Genomic DNA, 20,693 nt, shown 5'->3' with positions numbered 1-20,693 from the left:
CACTGCAGTTGCTGGTCCCCAAGACCCAGATGTGAGCCAGTGTATCACCTGGAAGGAGCTTCTAGAAGTAACTACGCAAGTGCTACACGGGGGGGCAGGTCAGGGTGATGACCCTACTACCGAAGACTACCTTCCATCGCTTACAGCACACCTGCACAGAATTCCTTAGATGGAAATCCAGACCTGCTGTCCCCAAGATGGCTGACCTGCCAGTTGCACACCTGTACCTTTCCAGGTCAAACTGGGGCAGTGGGTCGAGAAGAGATGGGGGATAATCTTCAAGTGTCTCACCACAAGGGGTGTATACTTGGACCTCCTGACCAACATTGATTCCAACTCCTTTCTGATTGCCCTTAGAAGATTCATCGCCTGCCGATGAGCTGAGCTGTTCTCTGATCAGGGAACAAACTTCCGGGGAGGCCTTCGCTGATTTCTCCCAACCTGCAACAGCAGCTTGCAAAAAAGAAGATTGCTTTCCGCTTCAACCCCCCTGCAGCACCACACTTCAGAGTTTGGGAGAGCAAGATTGACTCCATTAAGACTGCCCTCTACACTACAGTGGGTGCCCAGTCAGTGACTGAAGAAGTGCTCAGAACTGTCCTCATTGAAGTGGGGTATCCTGAATTCGAAGCCCTTGGGCTCCGGGTCCTCCAGTATTGATGACCTGGACCCCATGACCCCTAACCTCCTGTTGATGGGACGACCAAACGGATCCCTGCCGCAAGTGGTGTACCCAGAGACTGAGCTCCTCAGCAGGCGTCGATGGAGACACTGCCAGATACTGATCACTTCAGAGGTTTCTGTGTTAAGCACTATAGCACGTTACCATATGTGATTGAATATTATCTGCTGTTGGCTTGTGTGGATGTATGTATGTGTTATGCAACATAGCTGACTTGAAACATTGTTAACAGTTTCAAGGTCATGGGCCTTTCTCATGATGGAAAAATACAGAAGACGGGACCTGTTCAATGAGTTGGGAGGGGGGCACATTCAGAGCGGGGTGTTGCAAGAACAAGCAGTCTTTTGTTAGATAACAGGAGCCAGGTGCGAGATAACGGTATGAGCGTATGGATGTTCTTTACAGCAACAGTTACATCTATCAACAGAAGCGCCAAGAGGCGGGGACCCGCCTGCAATAGGCTGAGCAAGTTTAAACCACACCCAGCCTCTACTGTGATAGGCCAACAGACGGGTTGGAACTGTCTATCACAGTATAAAGAATACTGTTTACATACATCTCGTCAGTTCTGTTTTTTCCCTGCGAGGTGGGACAGAGAGCCCGTATAGACGAAAATTGCATTTACCACTTATAGATTAGCTAATAAAAAAAAATACATAGTATACAATCGGTGACTCATTGTCATATTTATCCTGATACCAGATTTTAATTGACTACAATTTAGCATTCTGTCAAGTGCAAGTAAAGCAACAATTTAAATTGGCTGATAAACTGTTTAAAATGGTTGCAAGTAGGGCACCTATGCTTTAAATAACGCAGAACTAACACAAATACTCAAGTGCCAGTCAATAATTAAATCAGGTTGTCAGTTTTGTTAGCAAAATAAATTCCATTACAGCAAACATTATGCATGAAACAGGATTCATAAACATTCTGTGAATCTACAGTTGGTGCTGCTTCCAGATTTGACTTGGCTCAAGAGAGACAGTGGACTTTGGGGTCCAGGTTCTTGTTCTTAGGGTTGTAGGTCGACTTGGCGAAGCAGTTGGTGGCGACACGGTCACACTCACACACTGAGACCTGGCACACGTGGCTGGAGGCTGAGGAGTAAGGACACAGGTTTAGGCTCATGATGAACATTAGTAGCAGACAAAGCTGAAACCGCACCTTCACAACAAAACGTCAGTGCATCTGACAATTTCATAGAGCTTGGACAGATGGCAATAAACAATACAAATGTCCACAAATTATTTTGTTTCTAGAGTTCAGTTGTTACCTGAACAGGAGACCTGCCCATTAGCGCAAGAGAATCTATACAGATTGATGTAAGGGTAATCAATGACGGTACGGCAATCTGGAAGATGCCTGCTCGCTTGATAGCAGTGGTCGTGGACCTCACAACACCTGAGTTAAAGAGGAAAAAGTAAAGAGTTTGAGATACACAGGGCTGTTGTGGTGACCATACCGCCATGAGTCATGAAGGCAGTCAAATTCCACATGACCGTTTAGCCACGGTAATTACGCTTCTCCAAGCTCTGATGGTCATAGGTAGCCTACCAAACGTGCTAGCTGCCTGGTACTCAGCACTCTATTGTCCCTCTAATCACTCTGACATCAAAGCAAATGTGTTTGAAAATCGAATCAAATACTTAATGAGCTCATGTTGCGCAACATTCAATAGGCTATGCAATTACACGAGAAAACAGAGTAATGGCCTCTACTAAAAAGAGGAGTATCAGCTTTCTATAGAGTAGGCCTACTATATTTATTTTTCAACTTTCCTAATATTAAGCATATTGCTTATCTTTACAACAGGAGTATAGCCTACCTGGCTAGCATGAAAATAAACCACATGGAAAAGCGTACTCCAGTCGCTATTTAAGTGCATCGATTACATGCATTTTTTTCCCGCTGCCCCCGTTTCGTTACAGGTGCATGATAATGGTCCATGCTAAATCAAGTCACATATTATTTAGTATATGTAAAGACAAGATATACACTGCTCAAAAAAATAAAGGGAACACTAAAATAACACATCCTAGATCTGAATGAATGAAATATTCTTATTAAATACTTTACATAGTTGAATGTGCTGAAAACAAAATCACACAAAAATTATCAATGGAAATCAAATTGATCATCCCATGGAGGTCTGGATTTGGAGTCACACTCAAAATTAAAGTGGAAAACCACACTACAGGCTGATCCAACTTTGATGTAAATGTCCTTAAAACAAGTCAAAATGAGGCTCAGTAGTGTGTGTGGCCTCCACGTGCCTGTATCAAATCAAATCTATTTATATAGCCCTTCGTACATCAGCTGATATCTCAAAGTGCTGTACAGAAACCCAGCCTAAAACCCCAAACAGCAAGCAATGCAGGTGTAGAAGCACAGTGGCTAGGAAAAACTCCCTAGAAAGGCCAAAACCTAGGAAGAAACCTAGAGAGGAACCAGGCTATGTGGGGTGGCCAGTCCTCTTCTGGCTGTGCCGGGTGGAGATTATAACAGAACATGGCCAAGATGTTCAAATGTTCATAAATGACCAGCATGGTCGAATAATAATAAGGCAGAACAGTTGAAACTGGAGCAGCAGCACAGCCAGGTGGACTGGGGACAGCAAGGAGTCATCATGTCAGGTAGTCCTGGGGCATGGTCCTAGGGCTCAGGTCCTCCGAGAGAGAGAAAGAGAGAAGGAGAGAATTAGAGAACGCACACTTAGATTCACACAGGACACCGAATAGGACAGGAGAAGTACTCCAGATACAACAAATTGACCCTAGCCCCCCGACACAAACTACTGCAGCATAAATACTGGAGGCTGAGACAGGAGGGGTCAGGAGACACTGTGGCCCACTCCGAGGACACCCCCGGACAGGGCCAAACAGGAAGGATTTGATGTCCCAGATGTGCTCAATTGGATTCAGGTCTGGGGAAAACGGGCAGGCCAGTCCATAAAATCAATGCCTTCCTCTTGCAGGAACTGCTGACACACTCCAGCCACATGAGGTCTAGCATTGTCTTGCATTAGGAGGAACCCAGGGCCAACCGCACCAGCATATGGTCTCACAAGGGGTCTGAGGATCTCATCTCGGTACCTAATGGCAGTCAGGCTACCTCTGGCGAGCACATGGAGGGCTGTGCGGCCCCCCAAAGAAATGCCACAGGGGTCAACGGCCACAAAAGGCCTGGATTTTTCTAGGGTGCATTACAGCCACAAAGGGGATTCCGCCATGAAATTCTAGGCATTATCAAATTCTTGTCAAATTGTGACTTATGTAGTCTACATCCTGCGTAAAAAAAAAGCAGAAAACTTTCAAGCAACTTCTCACAAATCATTAGAGGCGCATCATGCAGCTTGTATTAAAAATCAAAACATACAGTCCAACATTTGTAGAACAAATTAAAGTTACATTAATAACTCTAAATTAAGCATGTAGATGTTCCAAAGGTCTGCATCAGGGGCTTGTATGCTATGTGTGGAAGCCAAGAGCTGCTAAATGGGTTTGTTAATTAACGGTCAATTACTAGGAGACCGACAGTTATTTGCTGGCTGACGAAATTGTGACACACACACAACACACAAAAGTATTTAGTCAGCCACCAATTGTGCAAGTTCTCCCACTTAAAAATATGAGGCCTGTAATTTTCATCATGGGTAAACGTCAACTATGACAGAAATAATGAGAAGAAACAAATCCAGAAAATCATATTGTAGGATTTTTAATGAATTTATTTGCAAATTATGGTGGAAAATAAGTATTTGGTCATCTACAAACAAGCAAGCTTTCTGGCTCACAGACATGTAACTTCTTTAAGAGGCTCCTCTGTCCTCCACTCGTTACCTGTATTAATGGCACCTGTTTGAACTTGTTATCAGTATAAAAGACACCTGTCCACAACCTCAAACAGTCACACGCCAAACTCCACTATGGCCAAGACCAAAGAGCTGTCAAAGGACACCAGAAACAAAATTGTAGACTTGCACCAGGCTGGGAAGACTGAGTCTGCAATAGCAGCTTGGTTTGAAGAAATCAACTGTGGGAGCAATTATTAGGAAATGGAAGACATACAAGACCACTGATAGTCTCCCTCGATCTGGGGCTCCACGCAAGATCTCACCCCGGGGGGTCAAAATGATCACAAGAACGGTGAGCAAAAATCCCAGAACCACACGGGGAGACCTAGTGAATGACCTGCAGAGAGCTGGGACCAAAGTAACAAAGCCTACCATCAGTAACACACTACGCCGCCAGGGACCCAAATCCTGCAGTGCCAGACGTGTCCCCCTGCTTAAGCCAGTACATGTCCAGACCCGTCTGAAGTTTGCTAGCAAGCATTTGGATGATCCAGAAGAAGATTGGGAGACTGGTCAGATGAAACCAAAATATAACTTTTTGGTAAAAACGCAACTCGTCGTGTTTGGAGGACAAAGAATGCTGAGTTGCAAAAGAAAAAGAAAGAACACCATACCTACTGTGAAGCATGGGGGTGGAAACATCATGCTTTGGGGCTGTTTTGCTGCAAAGGGATCAGGACGACTGATCCGTGTAAAGGAAAGAATGGGGCCATGTATCGTGAGAATTTGAGTGAAAACCTCCTTACATCAGCAAGGGTATTGAAGATTAAACGTGGCTGGGTCTTTCAGCATGACAATGATCCCAAACACACCGCCCGGGCAACGAAGGAGTGGCTTCGTAAGAAGCATTAAGGTCCTGGAGTGGCCTAGCCAGTCTCCAGATCTCAACCCCATATAAAATCTTTGGAGGGAGTTGAAAGTCCGTGTTGCCCAGCAACAATCCCAAAACATCACTGCTCTAGAGGAGATCTGCATAGAGGGATGGGCCAAAATACCAGCAACAGTGTGTGAAACCCTTGTGAAGACTTACAGAAAACATTTGACCTCTGTCATTGCCAACAAAGGGTATATAACAAAGTATTGAGATAAATAAGTATTTGGTCAATAACAAAAGTTTCCACCATAATTTGCAAATAAATTCATTAAAAATCATACAATTTCTCCTCATTTTGTCTGTCATAGTTGAAGTGTACCTATGAAAATTACAGGCCTCTCATCTTTTTAAGTGGGAGAACTTGCACAATTGGTGGCTGACTAAATACCTTTTTGCCCCCCTGTGTGTGTGATATATATATATATAAACACATACACGATGTCCCACATAAGTTTAATGAAATTCAGTTACCCATCCAGCTCATCCCTTGGATTGCCAGTCCCCCCCAAGCCACACCAACAGCCGTAGTTATTATACACGAAGGGGTTGACACCAGGCTGGGTGCACTTGATCATTCTGGCAAATTGCAGCAGTGAACCATGAGCCACGTAGGCTGGCAGAAGAAAGAGATGAAGCTATCAGTCACACCACTGCACATATTCCTGACATTGAGGTTCCATATAACAGAGTTACAGCCCACTGGGCACAGACATCAATTCAATGCCTATTCCACATTGGTTCAACAATGTTCTAATCATTATTAGAACATGACAGTCTTACCGGTCAGCAGCAACAGGAGGGCGGTTGGATGCATGACAGAGGATACACCAACTTTACCTCTGATATTGGATGAAGGGAGGCTAAAGAGAACAAGTGATAAGGTGAGGTGTTGTGTCATTCAGCCAGGAATCTGAATGACATCTCAGGGTCCAAATACTTTCCTCGGGTGCTAAACTGGTTTACCAAGGATTGCTGCTATCAACAGCCCCATTTATACCTGGTTCCTACATCAGTCCTTTGTCCTGATCACGTCCACATTCTGATTGTGCCCATATTTTTAGACAGGTGTAGATGATTAGAAGACGCATTGTGATCAGATCTTCCTGACCACCTCTGGAGGTAGTCAGATATGCATTGTGTCTGGATATCGTAGGCTGCGTTTACACACACAGCCCAATTCTGATATTTTTCCACTAATTGGTATTTTGACCAATCACATCAAATCTTTTCACATCAGATCTTTTTCCGTGCCGATTGGTCAAAAAAACAATTAGTGCCTGTGTAGACCAGTGTTTTCTAACTCCAGTCCTCGAGTAGCCCCAACAGTACACATTTTAGATGTAGCCCCGGACAAGCACATCGGATTCAACTTGTCATCAACCCCACAAGACATGCCACCAGCGGTCTCTTCACACTCCCCAATTCCAGAGCAGATTGTGGGAGGCGCACAGCACTAAATAGAGCCATGACTACGTGGAAATATATTCCACATCAGGTAACTGATGCAAGCAGTATAAATATATATTTCTTTTAAACATAAAAGTACACCTTATGGAACAGCGGGGACTGTGAAAGGACACACAGGTACAGACACACACACACATTGTAATATTGTTGTATGGTGGTATCATACCTTTTGTGTTGTAACTATATAGTGGTGTATTCTTATATGATGTACTGTTATGTCTCGTTTTGTGTAAGTGCCTTAATGTGTTTGGACCTCAGGAAGAGTAGTGAGGATGGGGATCGCTAATAAATACAAAAAATTGTAACCGTTGAGTTTGTCCGGGGCTACAGCAAAAATGTGTGCTATTGAGTTAATCGAGGACTGGTGTTGAGGAAACACTGGTGTAGATGAAACCTTACAAATATAGACTGATCGGAACAGTGAAAGTTTTAAACCATTTAAATCATCACCACCTGCTCTCTAAAATCATTGGTGGGTAATGCCATTGACTTATGGCATCAATGTGTTTTTTAAAATAATATCTGTCAAATAACTTACATACAGGGAGGGACCAGGATATCTGGTTACAATGTGGATGGATAAGAGACATGTTTTACTATCATGTGTAGATGTATGTGGGCACAATCAGAATGTGGATCAGATCAAGACAAAGGATGTATAGTGTAATATACTATTGTGCCGGTGTTTCCAACCTGTTCATGGAGATTAATTAACCTGGTTCAGCTAATTATTAGAATCAGGTGTGCTAGATTAGGGTTGGAGTGAAAACCTACAGGATGGTAGCTCTCCAGGAACAGGGTTGGAGTGAACCTACGGGATGGTAGCTCTCCAGGAACAGGGTTGGAGCGAACCTACGGGATGGTAGCGCTCCAGGAACAGGGTTGGAGCGAACCTACGGGATGGTAGCGCTCCAGGAACAGGGTTGGAGCGAACCTACGGGATGGTAGCGCTCCAGGAACAGGGTTGGAGCGAACCTACGGGATGGTAGCGCTCCAGGAACAGGGTTGGAGCGAACCTACGGGATGGTAGCGCTCCAGGAACAGGGTTGGAGCGAACCTACGGGATGGTAGCGCTCCAGGAACAGGGTTGGAGCGAACCTACGGGATGGTAGCGCTCCAGGAACAGGGTTGGAGCGAACCTACGGGATGGTAGCGCTCCAGGAACAGGGTTGGAGCGACCCACCGGGATGGTAGCGCTCCAGGAACAGGGTTGGAGCGAACCTACGGGATGGTAACCTGTGTACAATTGTGTACTTTGCATCCGGCACTCTCTGTTAATCATCCAAAGCTCGCCCCTCAAGGCCATGAGTCTATATAAATAATTTGTGTGCTAGATCATTGATTCTCTTCAACACAGAAATAAGGGCTTCTCACACTGCTGCTGTTAGCCTTCTGTCTGCCAGTCTGAGTATTATTAGGTATACTGTATGTTGAGACAGGGCTTTGATGCAGACTTGATGCTTTTCAGTAACAGAGCAGTGTAAAGTATGAGTGTTTTCTTGTAATTCATGTCCAGTTGTCCTGTCATAGTTTCTTCTGTCAATGTGCACTGCAAGGTATTTTACCCAGTACCTACACAGTACCTCATTTCAGCTGGTTATGTAAAATGCACTTACATTATGCCACAAGGGCAAAACAGTCAGTTTTCTAGAATGAGACTTTGGGTCACCTTCCCATTTCAACCATGCTGCTATACTGTTAAATTGAACTTATTCATTCGAGTTAGTAAAGCAATACTAGTATGTGACCAGTCTCAAAATGGTCATGTGGATATTTGAACGCTCTGTATGTGGCCCCTCGTGTGTGTCTCTTTAGGGCAGGCGGTGCATGAACCCATCCCATGGGCACTATGGAAGTTCATGATTGGGCCAACCCTGACAGCTGGCCTGTGCTGGACTATACTGACACTGGCTGCTACTGTGGGAAGGGCAGCTTGGGCACAACCGTGAATCCACTGGACAGGTATGCAGTCAAAACTTGTATTCTGCAACAGTAACCTCTTTAGGATGTTCTCATCATCTGCATCTTGTAGATTGGAGAAATCACTCTTATTTCCCCCTTAAACTTGCCATGCCATTTACCTGGCCTTCTCTCCCCCCGCAGTGGCCCACCTCCCTTCTTTCTGTTAGTACTGTACTAGCATGTTCTTCTCTTGAAATCAATAACTGTCGTGATCCAATATGTGCCTCTGTTGGTTATTGGTCGGTTTCAAATCTCCCTTGCTATTCATATTCACCCACAATTCCCTGAAAAAAAAAGATGTTAAATTCTGACATACCAAGCTTTAATCAAACATTCTATGACTAATCGTATGTGAAACACTGTGTGCTTCTTCTGCTCAGCAGTCTGGTACAAACCCATGCCATAATGTGATGTTTATATACAGTCACTGAAAGAAATACATCCTTTCTTCTGTACCCTGAGAATGTCATGTTATCAAGCAGCACTGGCATAGCTAACAGCGCATGGCAAACATGGGTCTACTGTTCATAATTTCCTGTTTGCCTCCGATGTAAATCTACTTCAGGGTGCAGTCGGCGTCATTACAAAGCTTGTGTTGTTCATATGGACCTTTAGCACACATAGCCCACAGAACCTAACTGTCTTACCAGCTCATCCTCACAGTTAAGAACAAGCAGGTGTGCTCCCAGCTCGATACATTTTTCCTTTGCACTGTTCCAGCTGAGTTTCCTTTTTGATGCCAGGTAGCAACTACCCTGGAAGGACCACCAGTCTTCACTACAAGTCCCCCGAGGACAGAGGTCAGGGGGTCATGCTGGGTAACACTCAATGTTTTGTACAATGGCTGGGGGATGGTCTATTATCTACCAATAAGTTAATTACCTCACTGGAATCTCAAATTAATCATAATTGACATGGTTGATAGTAGCTGGGTCTGAAAGGGAACGGAGGAGCGTGAATGAAGGAAGGGGAGAGAGTATGAACAAGCATCTACAATGTTATCAGCGCTTGACATGGTTGATAGTAGCTGGGTCTGAAAGGGAACGGAGGAGCGTGAATGAAGGAAGGGGAGAGATTATGAACAAGCATCTACAATGTTATCAGCGCTTGACATCACTTGGAGGTTCATCTAAATAGTTATCACTTCAGGAATTTTCTCCATACATTAATCTCCTCATTCAGTCTCTTCAAACTTTTAGTTAGCTCTATACTCCAGCGTTTTGTATTTGAGATCAAATGTTTGAGGCGACAGTACAGACCTTTTATGAGGGTTTTTTCATGTTTTACCGTTTTAGAAATGGAAAATAATTCACTTAATGTATTAAAGTTGTCACATTTATTTGGTCCCATATTCCTAGCACACAGTGACTACAGCCTTGTGACTCTGCAAACTTGTTGGATACATTTACAGCTTGGTTGTCTCAGATTGTTTTGCCTTATAGGAACTGATTGGTTAATGATGACTGGAATAATTATTTCTAAGTGAGCAAATAAGATGTTTCTGAACACTTCTAAATTAGTCCTGATAATGAAGAACAATCATGAATGATGAGTGAGAAAGTTAGAGGCTACAACAAAACATGCTAACCTCACCATTACCAATAACAGGGGAGGTATGATCTTTGTGCCTCTAATTTACTTACGCATCATAATCCATAGTTCAGAAGATTGGTTCTATGAATGAGGGGTGGAGCCTTTACTTACTACAGGGTCTGCGGTAAAGTAAAGTAGGCAAAGGTGCCATCTCTCAGTGATCACCTAGGTGACTCAGTGATCCAGTCTGTGGCCCAGGGTAAAAACATTTTTTTTAAAGACACTCAGGACTAGACAAAACATTCCTATGATGTTAACTCATGTATATCCTTATTCTGTTAACAAATCTATTCTGAGGTAATGGAACGATAAGGGTGTATGATGAGCTCAAGTCAAGTTTTTCAGTTGTCTATACTTTATTAAGTAAAGTAACATTTCCATAGTTGAGTTAAACAGGTTGTATTCCCCAGAATGTTCATATCAATGACATGAATTGACCCTCTGTGCCAGTTCCACCCCTTTCTGTTCCAATTTGCTCACAGACAAGGCAAATACCTCCTTGAAGGCCATCCCTTCACAGGGAATAGGGATGTGCAGGTTGTCAGGGTTAGTTTTGGTCCAGGGGGTAATGCAGGTATCTGGTTTCTCTATGGGGTTCCTGCAGTGGAAAATCACATTTGTAATGTTCTTTTGTTTTGCAGGCTTTGTATGGCAGAATTCATCAAGCAGATGGATATGGACGAAACCCCAGTAAAAGGGGATACAAAGGTTGAGGTCCATGTGATGATTTTTTTTATTTTTTTTATCACATAATTCCTCATTTAATTTTTTTATTAAATAAAATCTGGGACATAAATCAAAGGCTCTGGGTCTTTCTTGTGGCGGTTCTCGTGAGCCAGTTTCATCATAGCGCTTGATGGTTTTACGACTGCACTTGAAGAAACTTTCAAAGTTCTTAATTTTCCGTATTGACTGACATTCATGTCTTTAAAGTAATGGACTGTCGTTTCTCTTTGCTTATGAGCTGTTTTTGCCATAATATGGAAATGGTCTTTTACCAAATAGAGCTATCTTCTGTATACCAACCCTACCTTGTCACAACAACTGATTGGCTCAAGCGCATTAAGAAGGAAATTAATTCCACAAATTAACTTAAGGCACACCTGTTTCTTTATTTAATTGAAATTTATTACAGGTGACTACCTCGTGAAGCTTTGAGGGAATGCCAAGCGTGGCTACTAAGAATCTCAATAGAAAATAATTTAACACTTTTTGGTTACCACATGATTCCACATGTGTTATTTCATAGTTTGTCGTCGCTACTATTCTACAAGGTAGGAAAGTCAAAAGAAAGAAAAACCCTTGAATGAGTGTGTGTCATTAACTTGTTTTTCAACCACTCCACGAATTTCTTGTTAAACTATATTTTTGGAAAGCTGTTTAGGACATTTACTTTGCATGACAAGTCATTAAGACAGATTCACTGTATCACAATTCCAGTGGGTCAGAAGTTTACATACACTACGTTGACTGTGAATTAAACAGCTTGGCATGACATTCCAGAAAATGTCATGGCTTTAGAAGCTTCTGAAAGGCTAATGGACATCATTTGAGTCAATTGGAGGTGTACCTGTGGATGTATTTCAAGGCCAACCTTCAAACTCAGTGCCTCTTTGCTTGACATCATGGGAAATTCAAAAGAAATCAGCCAAGACCTCACAAAAGAAATTGTAGACCTCAGTCTGGTTCATCCTTGGAACAATTTCCAAACACCTGAAGGTACCACTTTCATCTGTAGAAACAATAGTATGCAAGTATAAACACCATGGGACCACGCAGCCATCCTACTGCTCTGGAAGGAGACGCGTTCTGTCTCCTAGAGATTAATGTACTTTGGTGCGAAAAGTGCAAATCAATCCCAGAACAACAAAGGACCTTGTGAAGATGCTGGAGGAAATGTATACAAAAGTATCTAAATCCACATAACCTGAAAGGCCACTCAGCAAGGAAGAAGCCACTGCTAAAAAAAACACCATAAAAAAGCCAGACTAAGTTTTGCAACTGCACATGGGGACATTGTACTTTTTGGAGAAATGTCTGATGAAACAACAAGCAATGCAGGTTTAGAAGCACGGTGGCTAGGAAAAACAACCTAACCAGCCTCTGAGGGGTGGCCAGTCCTCTTCTGGCATTGCCGGGTGATTTTAACAGATTATGGCCAAGACGTTCAAATGTTCATAAATGACAAGCATGGTCAAATAATAGTAATCACAGTGAACAGGTCAGGGTTCCATAGCCGCAGGCAGAACAGTTAACTGGAGCAGCACGGCCAGGTGGACTGGGGACAACAAAGAGTCATCATGCCAGATAGTCCTGAGGCATGGTCCTAGGGCAGGTCCTCCGAGAGAAAGAAAGAGAGAATTAGAGAGAGCATACTTAAATTCACACAGGACACCGGATAAGACAGGATAAATACTCCAGATATAACAGACTGACCGTAGCCCCCCGACACAAACTACTGCAGCATAAATACTGGAGGCTGAGACAGGAGGGGTCAGGAGACACTGTAACCCCACCCACTTTACCAAAGCACAGCCCCCACACCACTAGAGGGATATCTTCAACAACCAACTTACCATCCTGAGACAAGGCCGAGTATAGCCCACAAAGATCTCCGCCACGGCACAACCCAAGGGGGGGCGCCAACCCAGACTGGAAGACCACGTCAGTGACTCAACCCAACCAAGTGACGCACCCCTCCTAGGGACGGCATGGAAGAGCACCAGTTAACCAGTGACTTAGCCCCTGTAATAGGGTTAGAGGCAAAGAATCCCAGTGGAGAGAGGGGAACTGGCCAGGCAGAGACAGCAAGGGCGGTTAGTCACTCCAGTGCCTTTCTGTTCACCTTCACACTCCTGGGCCAGACTACACTCAATCATAGGACCTACTGAAGAGATGAGTCTTCAATAAAGACGTAAAGGTTGAGACCGAGTCTGCGTCTCTCACATGGGTAGGCAGACCATTCCATAAAAATTGAGCTCTATAGGAGAAAGCCCTGCTTCCAGCTGTTTGCTTAGAAATTCTAGGGACAGTAAGGAGGCCTGCGTCTTGTGACCGTAGTGTACGTGTAGGTATGTACGGCAGGACCAAATCGGAAAGATAGGTAGGAGCAAGCCCATGTAATGCTTTGTAGGTTAGCCTAACCTTGAAATCAGCCATTGCCTTAACAGGAAGCCAGTGTATGGAGGCTAGCAGTGGAGTAATATGATTAATAATATTATAATATATATAATTAGTAATATGATAGGATTCTAGCAGCCGTATTTAGCACTAACTGAAGTTTATTTAGTGCTTTATCCGGGTAGCCGGAAAGTAGAGCATTACAGTAGTCTAACCTAGAAGTAAGAAAAGCATGGATTCATTTTTCTGCATAATTTTTGGACAGAAAATGTCTGATTTTTTGCAATGTTATGTAAATGGAAAAAAGCTGTCCTTGAAACAGTCTTGATATGTTCGTCAAAAGACAGATCAGGGTCCAGAGTAACGCCGATGTCCTTCAGGTTTTATTTGAGACGACTGTACAACCATCAAGATTAATTGTCAAATTCAACAGAAGATCTCTTTATTTCTTGGGACCTAGAAAAAGCATCTCTGTTTTGTCCGAGTTTAAAAGTATAACATTTGCTGCCATCCACTTCCTTATGTCTGAAACATAGGCTTCCAGTGAGGGCAAATTTGGGGCTTCACCATGTTTCATTGAAATGTACAGCTGTGTGTCATCCGCATAGCAGTGAAAGTTAACATTATGTTTTTGAATGACATCCCCAAGAGGTAAAATATATAGTGAAAATAGTGGTCCTAAAAACGGAACCAATTTACAGTTGATTTGTCAGAGGACAAACCATTCTCAGAGACAAACTGATATCTTTCCGACAGATAAGATCTAAACCCAGACCAGAACTTGTCCTTGTAGACCAATTTGGGTTTCCAATCTCTGTGGTGATCCATGGTATCAAAAGCAGCATGAGGACAGATGCAGCGCCTCGGTCTGATGCCATTAAAAGGTAATTTACCACCTTCACAAGTGCAGTCTCAGTGCTATGATGGGGTCTAAAACCAGACTGAAGCATGTCATATACATTGTTGGTCTTCAGGAAGGCAGTGAGTTGCTGCGCAACAGCTTTTTCTAAAATTTTAGAGAGGAATGGAAGATTCGATATAGGCCGATAGTTTTTTATATTTTCTGGGTCAAGTTTTGGCTTTTTCAAGAGAGGCTTTATTACTGCCACTTTTAGTGAGTTTGGTACACATCCGGTGGATAGAGAGATGTTTATTATGTTCAACATAGGAGGGCCAAGCACAGGTAGCAGCTCTTTCAGTAGTTTAGTTGGAATAGGGTCCAGTGTGCAGCTTGACGATTTAGAGGCCATGATTATTTTCATAATTGTGTCGAGATATAGTACTAAAACACTTGAGTGTCTCCCTTGATCCTAAGTTCTGGCATAGTTGTGCAGACTCAGGACAACTGAGTTTTGGAGGAATACGCAGATTTAAAGAGGAGTCCGTAATTTGCTTTCTAATGATCATGATCTTTTCCTCAAAGAAGTTTTATGAATGTATTACTGCTGAAGTAAAAGCCATCCTCTCTTGGGGAATGCTGCTTTTTAGTTAGCTTCGCGACAGTATCAAAAATACATTTTGAATTGTTCTTATTTTCCTCAATTAAGTTAGAAAAATAGGAGGATCGAGCTGCAGTGAGGGCTCTTCGATACTGCACGGTACTGTCTTTCCAAGCTAGTCGGAAGACTTCCAGTTTGGTGTGGCGCCATTTTCTGGAAGCTTGCTTCAGAGCTCGGGTATTTTCTGTATACCAGGGAGCTAGTTTCTTATGACAAATGTTTTTAGTTTTTAGGGGTGCAACTGCATCTAGGGTATTGCGCAAGGTTAAATTGAGTTCCTCAGTTAGGTGGTTAACTGATTTTTGTCCTCTGACATCCTTGGGTAGGCCGAGGGAGTCTGGAAGGGCATCAAGGAATCTTTGGGTTGTCTGAGAATTTATAGCACAACTTTTGATGCTCCTTGGTTGGGGTCTGAGCAGATTATTTGTTGCGATTGCAAACGTATTAAAATGGTGGTCCAATAGTTCAGGATTATGAGGAAAAACATTAAGATCCACAACATTTATTCCATGGGACAAAACTAGGTCCAGAGTATGACTGTGGCAGTGAGTAGGTCCGTAGACATGTTGGACAAAACCCACTGAGTCGATGATGGCTCCAAAAGCCTTTTGTAGTGGGTCTGTGGACTTTTCCACGTGAATATTAAAGTCACCAAAAATGTGAATATTATCTGCCATGACTACAAGGTCCGATAGGAATTCAGGGAACTCGGTGAGGAACGCTGTATATGGCCCAGGAGGCCTGTAGCTATAAAAAGTGATTGAGTAGGCTGCATAGATTTCATGACTAGAAGCTCAAAAGACGAAAACATCAGGTTTTTTTTGTAAATTGAAATTTGCTATCGTAAATGTTAGCAACACCTTCGCCTTTGAGGGATATGGTCACTAGTGTAACCAGGAGGCGAGGACTCATTTAACACAGTAAATTCATCAGGCTTAAGCCATGTTTCAGTCAGGCCAATCACATCAAGATTATGATCAGTGATTAGTTCATTGACTATAACTGCCTTGGAAGTGAGGGATCTAACATTAAGTAGCCCTTATGTTTGGAGGAAAAAGGGGGAGACTTGCAAGCTGAAGAACACCATCACAACCGTGAAGCACGGGGGTGGCAGTATCATGCTGTGGGGGTGCTTTGCTGCAGGAGGGACTGGTGCATTTCACAAAATAGATGAAATCATGAGCAAAGGACAATTCTGTGGATATATTGAAGCAACATCACAAGACATCCTTCAGGAAGTTAAAGCTTGGTTGCAAATGGGTCTTCCAAATGGACAATGACCCCAAGCATACTTCCAAAGTTGTGGCAAAATGGCTTAAGGACAACAAAGTCAAGGTATTGGGGTGGCCATCAAAGCCCTGACCTCAATCTCATAGAACATTTGTGAGCAGAACTGAAAAAGCGTGTGTGAGCAAGGAGGCCTACAAACCTGACTCAGTTACACCAGCTCTGTCGGGAGGAATGGGACAAAATTCACCCAACTTATTGTGGGAAGCTTGTGGAAGGCTACTCGAAACGTTTGACCCAAGTTAAACAATTTAAAGGCAATGCTACCAAATACTAATTGACCCACTGGGAATGTGATGAAAGAAATAGAAGCTGAAATAAATCACTAATACTATTATGACATTTCACATTCTTAAAATAAAAAAGTGGTGATTCTAACTGACCTAAGACAGGGAATTCTTTACTAGGATTAAATGTCAAGAATTGTGAAACTGAATTTAAATGTATTTGGCCAAGGTGTATGTAAACCTCTGACTTCAACTGTGCATACACAGTACCTGTAATGTCTTCCATTATCTCACAGGCAATAACATTAGCTTTTGTCTAGCAACCATGCAGATTTATTATTTGTTTTACCTTTATTAAACCAGGTAGGCAAGTTGAGAAGAAGTTCTCATTTACAATTGTGACCTGGCCAAGATAAAGCAAAGCAGTTCGACACATACAACAACACAGAGTTATATACAGTGCCTTCGGAAAGTATTCAGACCCCTTGACTTTTTCCATAGTTACGTTACAGCCTTATTCTAAAATGGATAACGACAAAGCGAAAACAGGTGTTGATATTTTTGCAAATTAATTCAAAAGAAATACCTTATTTACATAAGTATTCAGACCCTTTGCTATGAGACTCAAAATTGAGCTCAAGTGCATCCTGTTTCCATCAATCATCCTTGATATTTCTACAACTTGATTGGAGTCCATCTGTGGTAAATTCAATTGATTGGACATGATTTGGAAAGGCACACACCTGTCTATATAAAAAGGTCCCACAGATGACAGTGCATGTCAGAGCAAAAACCAAGCTATGAGGCCGAAGGAATTGTCAGTAGAGCTCCGAGCTTATGTCCAAATACCTCCTTTTGTTTGCGTGTCCGCGCCTTGCGCACTATCTACAGATGAAAAGTCACAAAAGTTCCATTACAGTTCGTAGAAACATGTCAAACAATGTATATAATCAATCATTAGGATGTTTTTATCATAAATCTTCAATAATATTCCAACCGGACAACTCCTTTGTCATTAGAAATGAAAGGGAACGGAGCTCATGCTCACGGCCGTGCGTGACTAAACCAGACCCCTGGTTGAAACAGCTCTTATTCGCTCCCCTTTCACAATATAAGCCTGAAACAATGTTCTAAAAACTGTTGACATCTAGTGGAAGCCTTAGGAAGTGCAATCTGACCTCATTTACACTGTATATTGGATAGGCAATCACTTGAAAAACTAAACCTCAGATTTCCCACTTCCTGGTTGGATTTTTCTCAGGTTTTTGCCTGCCATATGACTTCTGTTATACTCACAGACATTATTTTAATTATTTATTTATTTATTTTAACAGTTTTAGGAACTTTAGAATGTTTTCTATCCAAATATACTAATTATATGCATATTCTAGCTTCTGGGCCTGAGTAACAGACAGTTTACTTTGGGCATGCTTTTCATCCGGACGTGAAAATACTGCCCCCTTGCATAAGAGGTTAATTAACTTATCTAGGGTAGGGGGCAGCATTTGGAATTTTGGATGAAAAGTGTGCCCAAATTAAACTGCCTTCTACTCAGGCCCAGAAGATGGGATATGCATATAATTGGTAGATTTGGATAGAAAACACTCTAAGTTTCCAAAACTGTTAAAATAGTGTCTGAGTATAACAGAACTGATTTGGCAGGCGAAAACCTGAGAAAAATCCATTCAGGAAGTATTTTTGGTTTTTGTTTTGTAGTTTTCTATTCAATGCCATTACAGTATCCATTGACTTAGGACTCAAATTGCAGTTCCTATGCCTTCCACTAGATGTCAACAGTCTTTAGAAATTGTTTCAGGCTTGTATTCTGAAAAATGAGGGAGTAAGAGCAGTCTGAATGAGTGGACCCTGCCGTGTCACAGAGCTTTTTCATGCGTGCGACCGAGAGAGTGCCTTTCTTGTTTACCTTTTATATTGACAACGTTATTGTCTGGTTGAAATATTATCGATTATTTCGGCTAAAAACAACCTGAGAATTGAATATAAACATCGTTTGACATGTTTCTATGAACTTTACGGATAGAATTTGGATTTGTCGTCTGCCTGTTGTGACTGCGTTTGAGGCCAAGGATTACTGAAGAAAACGCGCAAACCAAACGGAGGTTTTCGGATATAAAGAGAAACTTGATCGAACAAAAGGAACATTTATTGAATAAATGTATGTCTTCTGAGTGCAACCATATGAAGATCATCAAAGGTAAGTGATTAATTTTCTCTCTATTTCTGACTTGTGTAACTCTTCTACTTGGCTGGTTACTGTTTGTAATGATTTGTCTGCTGGGCTATGTTCTCAAATCATTTTAAGGTATGCTTTCGCAGTAAAGCATTTTTGAAATCTGACACCATGGTTGGATTTACAAGAAGTTAATCTTTAAACCTATGTAAAATAGTTGTATATTTTCTGAATTTTTATTATGAGTATTTATGTATTTGAATTTGGCGCTCTGCAATCTCACTGGATGTTGGCCAGGTGTACAACATACCCTAGAGAGGTTAAGACTCTCAGACCATGAGAAACAAAATTCCCTGGTCTGATGAAACCAAGATTGAACTGTTTGGCCTGAATGCCAAGTCTGAAGAAAACCTAGCACCGTCCCTAAGGTGACGCACGGTCGTGGCAGCATCATGCTGTGGGGATGTTTTTCAGCGGCAGGGACTGGCAAAGATCGAGGCAAAGTTGAACGGCGAAAAGTACAGAGATCCTTGTTGAAAACCTGCTCAGGCCTCAGACTGGGGCGAAGGTTCACCTTCCAACAGGACAATGACCCCAAGCACACAGCCAAGACAATGCAGGAGTGGCTTCGGGACAAGTCTCTGAATGTACAAGAGGCCCAGCCAGAGCCCGGATTTGAACCCGATCTCTGGAGAAACCTCAAAATATCGGTGCAGAAACACTCCCGATCCAACCTGACAGAGCTTGAGAGGATCTGCAGAGAATGGGAGAAACTCCCCAAATACAGTTGTCAAGCTCGTAGCGTCATACCCAAGAAGACTCGAGGCTGCCAAAGGTGCTACAACAAAGCACTGAGTAAAGGGTCTGAATACTTATGTAAATGTGATCCGTTTTTTTTATACATTTGCAAACATTTCTAAACCTGTTCTTTGCTAGGTCATTATAAGGTTTTAAACGATTTAATACATTTTTGAATAAGGCTGTACCGTAACAAAATGTAGAAAAAGTCAAGGGGTCTGAATACTTTCCAAATACACTAACTGGCATTCTAACACTGTGGTATAAGAACATCTTTATGACAGTGTTATAATGTATTGTTCAGGTAAGTACCTACCAAGGAATGCTGCCATATAAGTGAACAGCCTTTGTAAAAGCACTGGACCGTCGGTGTGTCATCATGGACCACTCCTGCATCACTTCCTCCTTGGACCCAATGTGGTGGACCATTTTAAGTAGTCCATTTCTGTGTAGACAATGAAATTAAATGCATTACAAAATGCAGTGCTAAAAGGCTTGCCACTGGCCGTACCCTGTGCACCTAGGCAGTATATTAAGGGAGACCTATGGCAACAACACAAAAATGGTACAAACATTGGTAAGGGCAGATAACAGCCAAGGGACAAAATAGACTCAGACAATGCACATCAGGACTAGAGGGATATCACAACACCAGATAATGGGGACATCTGTTGGCAACAATGAAAAACATTGTAAAAGCAGGCATAAGGGATAAAGTATCACTGGGGTAAAAACTGGTTGAATCAACGTTGTTTTCACATTTAAACCGTGAAAATCAGTGATGGCGACATGGAAACAGAACTGGATTTGCAAAATGCCATCAAAAAGCCTAGGTTCGCCCATGGCTAGTTACCTTGCAGCAAACGTAGCTAGTTATATCTAATTTATTTTTAGCCTTAGTTTACCATTCATTTTATAATTACGTTTCACGTTAATATTTATTAGTGTACTTACAATCGCTAATACATGTAGGAAATGGATATAGCTAAATGTATGCACAAGTGAAATTACTGTAGCTAGCTAGCAAGCTAGCTGCTTACCAGTTGGCTCTATGTTTATGTTGTGCGGAATAAAATTCTGCGCACTGATTGGTTTGACGCTAAAAAATAATGGTGCGCAGTGATTGGCTTGAACGTA

The 20,693-nt window shown here is 42.4% G+C and overlaps 1 protein-coding gene and 1 long non-coding RNA gene across 4 annotated transcripts; one reads left to right on the top strand and one right to left on the bottom strand.

The window, feature by feature from the left end:
- Positions 1-1,357: 1,357 nt before the first annotated feature.
- Positions 1,358-20,690, bottom strand: LOC110535920 (phospholipase A2, group IB (pancreas)). 3 transcript variants are annotated; one of them, XM_036935749.1, is made up of 4 exons: positions 20,597-20,690; positions 19,873-20,001; positions 1,959-2,086; positions 1,358-1,782 (listed from the first exon to the last, which is right to left on the bottom strand). In XM_036935749.1, exons 2-4 carry the CDS (start codon positions 19,983-19,985, stop codon positions 1,658-1,660), a joined length of 366 nt encoding a protein of 121 aa, XP_036791644.1. In that variant the 5' UTR covers positions 19,986-20,001; positions 20,597-20,690; the 3' UTR covers positions 1,358-1,657. The 3 variants fall into 3 exon arrangements, with proteins under 3 accessions (XP_036791644.1, XP_021476977.1, XP_021476976.2); XM_021621302.2 differs by having other exon boundaries at positions 20,511-20,642; XM_021621301.2 differs by lacking the exons at positions 19,873-20,001; positions 20,597-20,690 and adding exons at positions 5,884-6,025; positions 6,193-6,587.
- Positions 6,633-11,230, top strand: LOC110535922. Its single transcript, XR_002475337.2, has 3 exons — positions 6,633-6,907; positions 8,695-8,841; positions 11,076-11,230. It is a non-coding gene; the product is annotated as an uncharacterized LOC110535922 (long non-coding RNA).
- Positions 20,691-20,693: the final 3 nt, after the last annotated feature.

The sequence above is a fragment of the Oncorhynchus mykiss genome, chromosome 11, assembly GCF_013265735.2.
Source record: "Oncorhynchus mykiss isolate Arlee chromosome 11, USDA_OmykA_1.1, whole genome shotgun sequence".
NCBI lineage: Eukaryota > Metazoa > Chordata > Actinopteri > Salmoniformes > Salmonidae > Oncorhynchus > Oncorhynchus mykiss.
The sequence above is the reverse complement of the archived record's forward strand: the minus strand, read 5'-3'. Positions and strand labels throughout refer to the sequence as shown.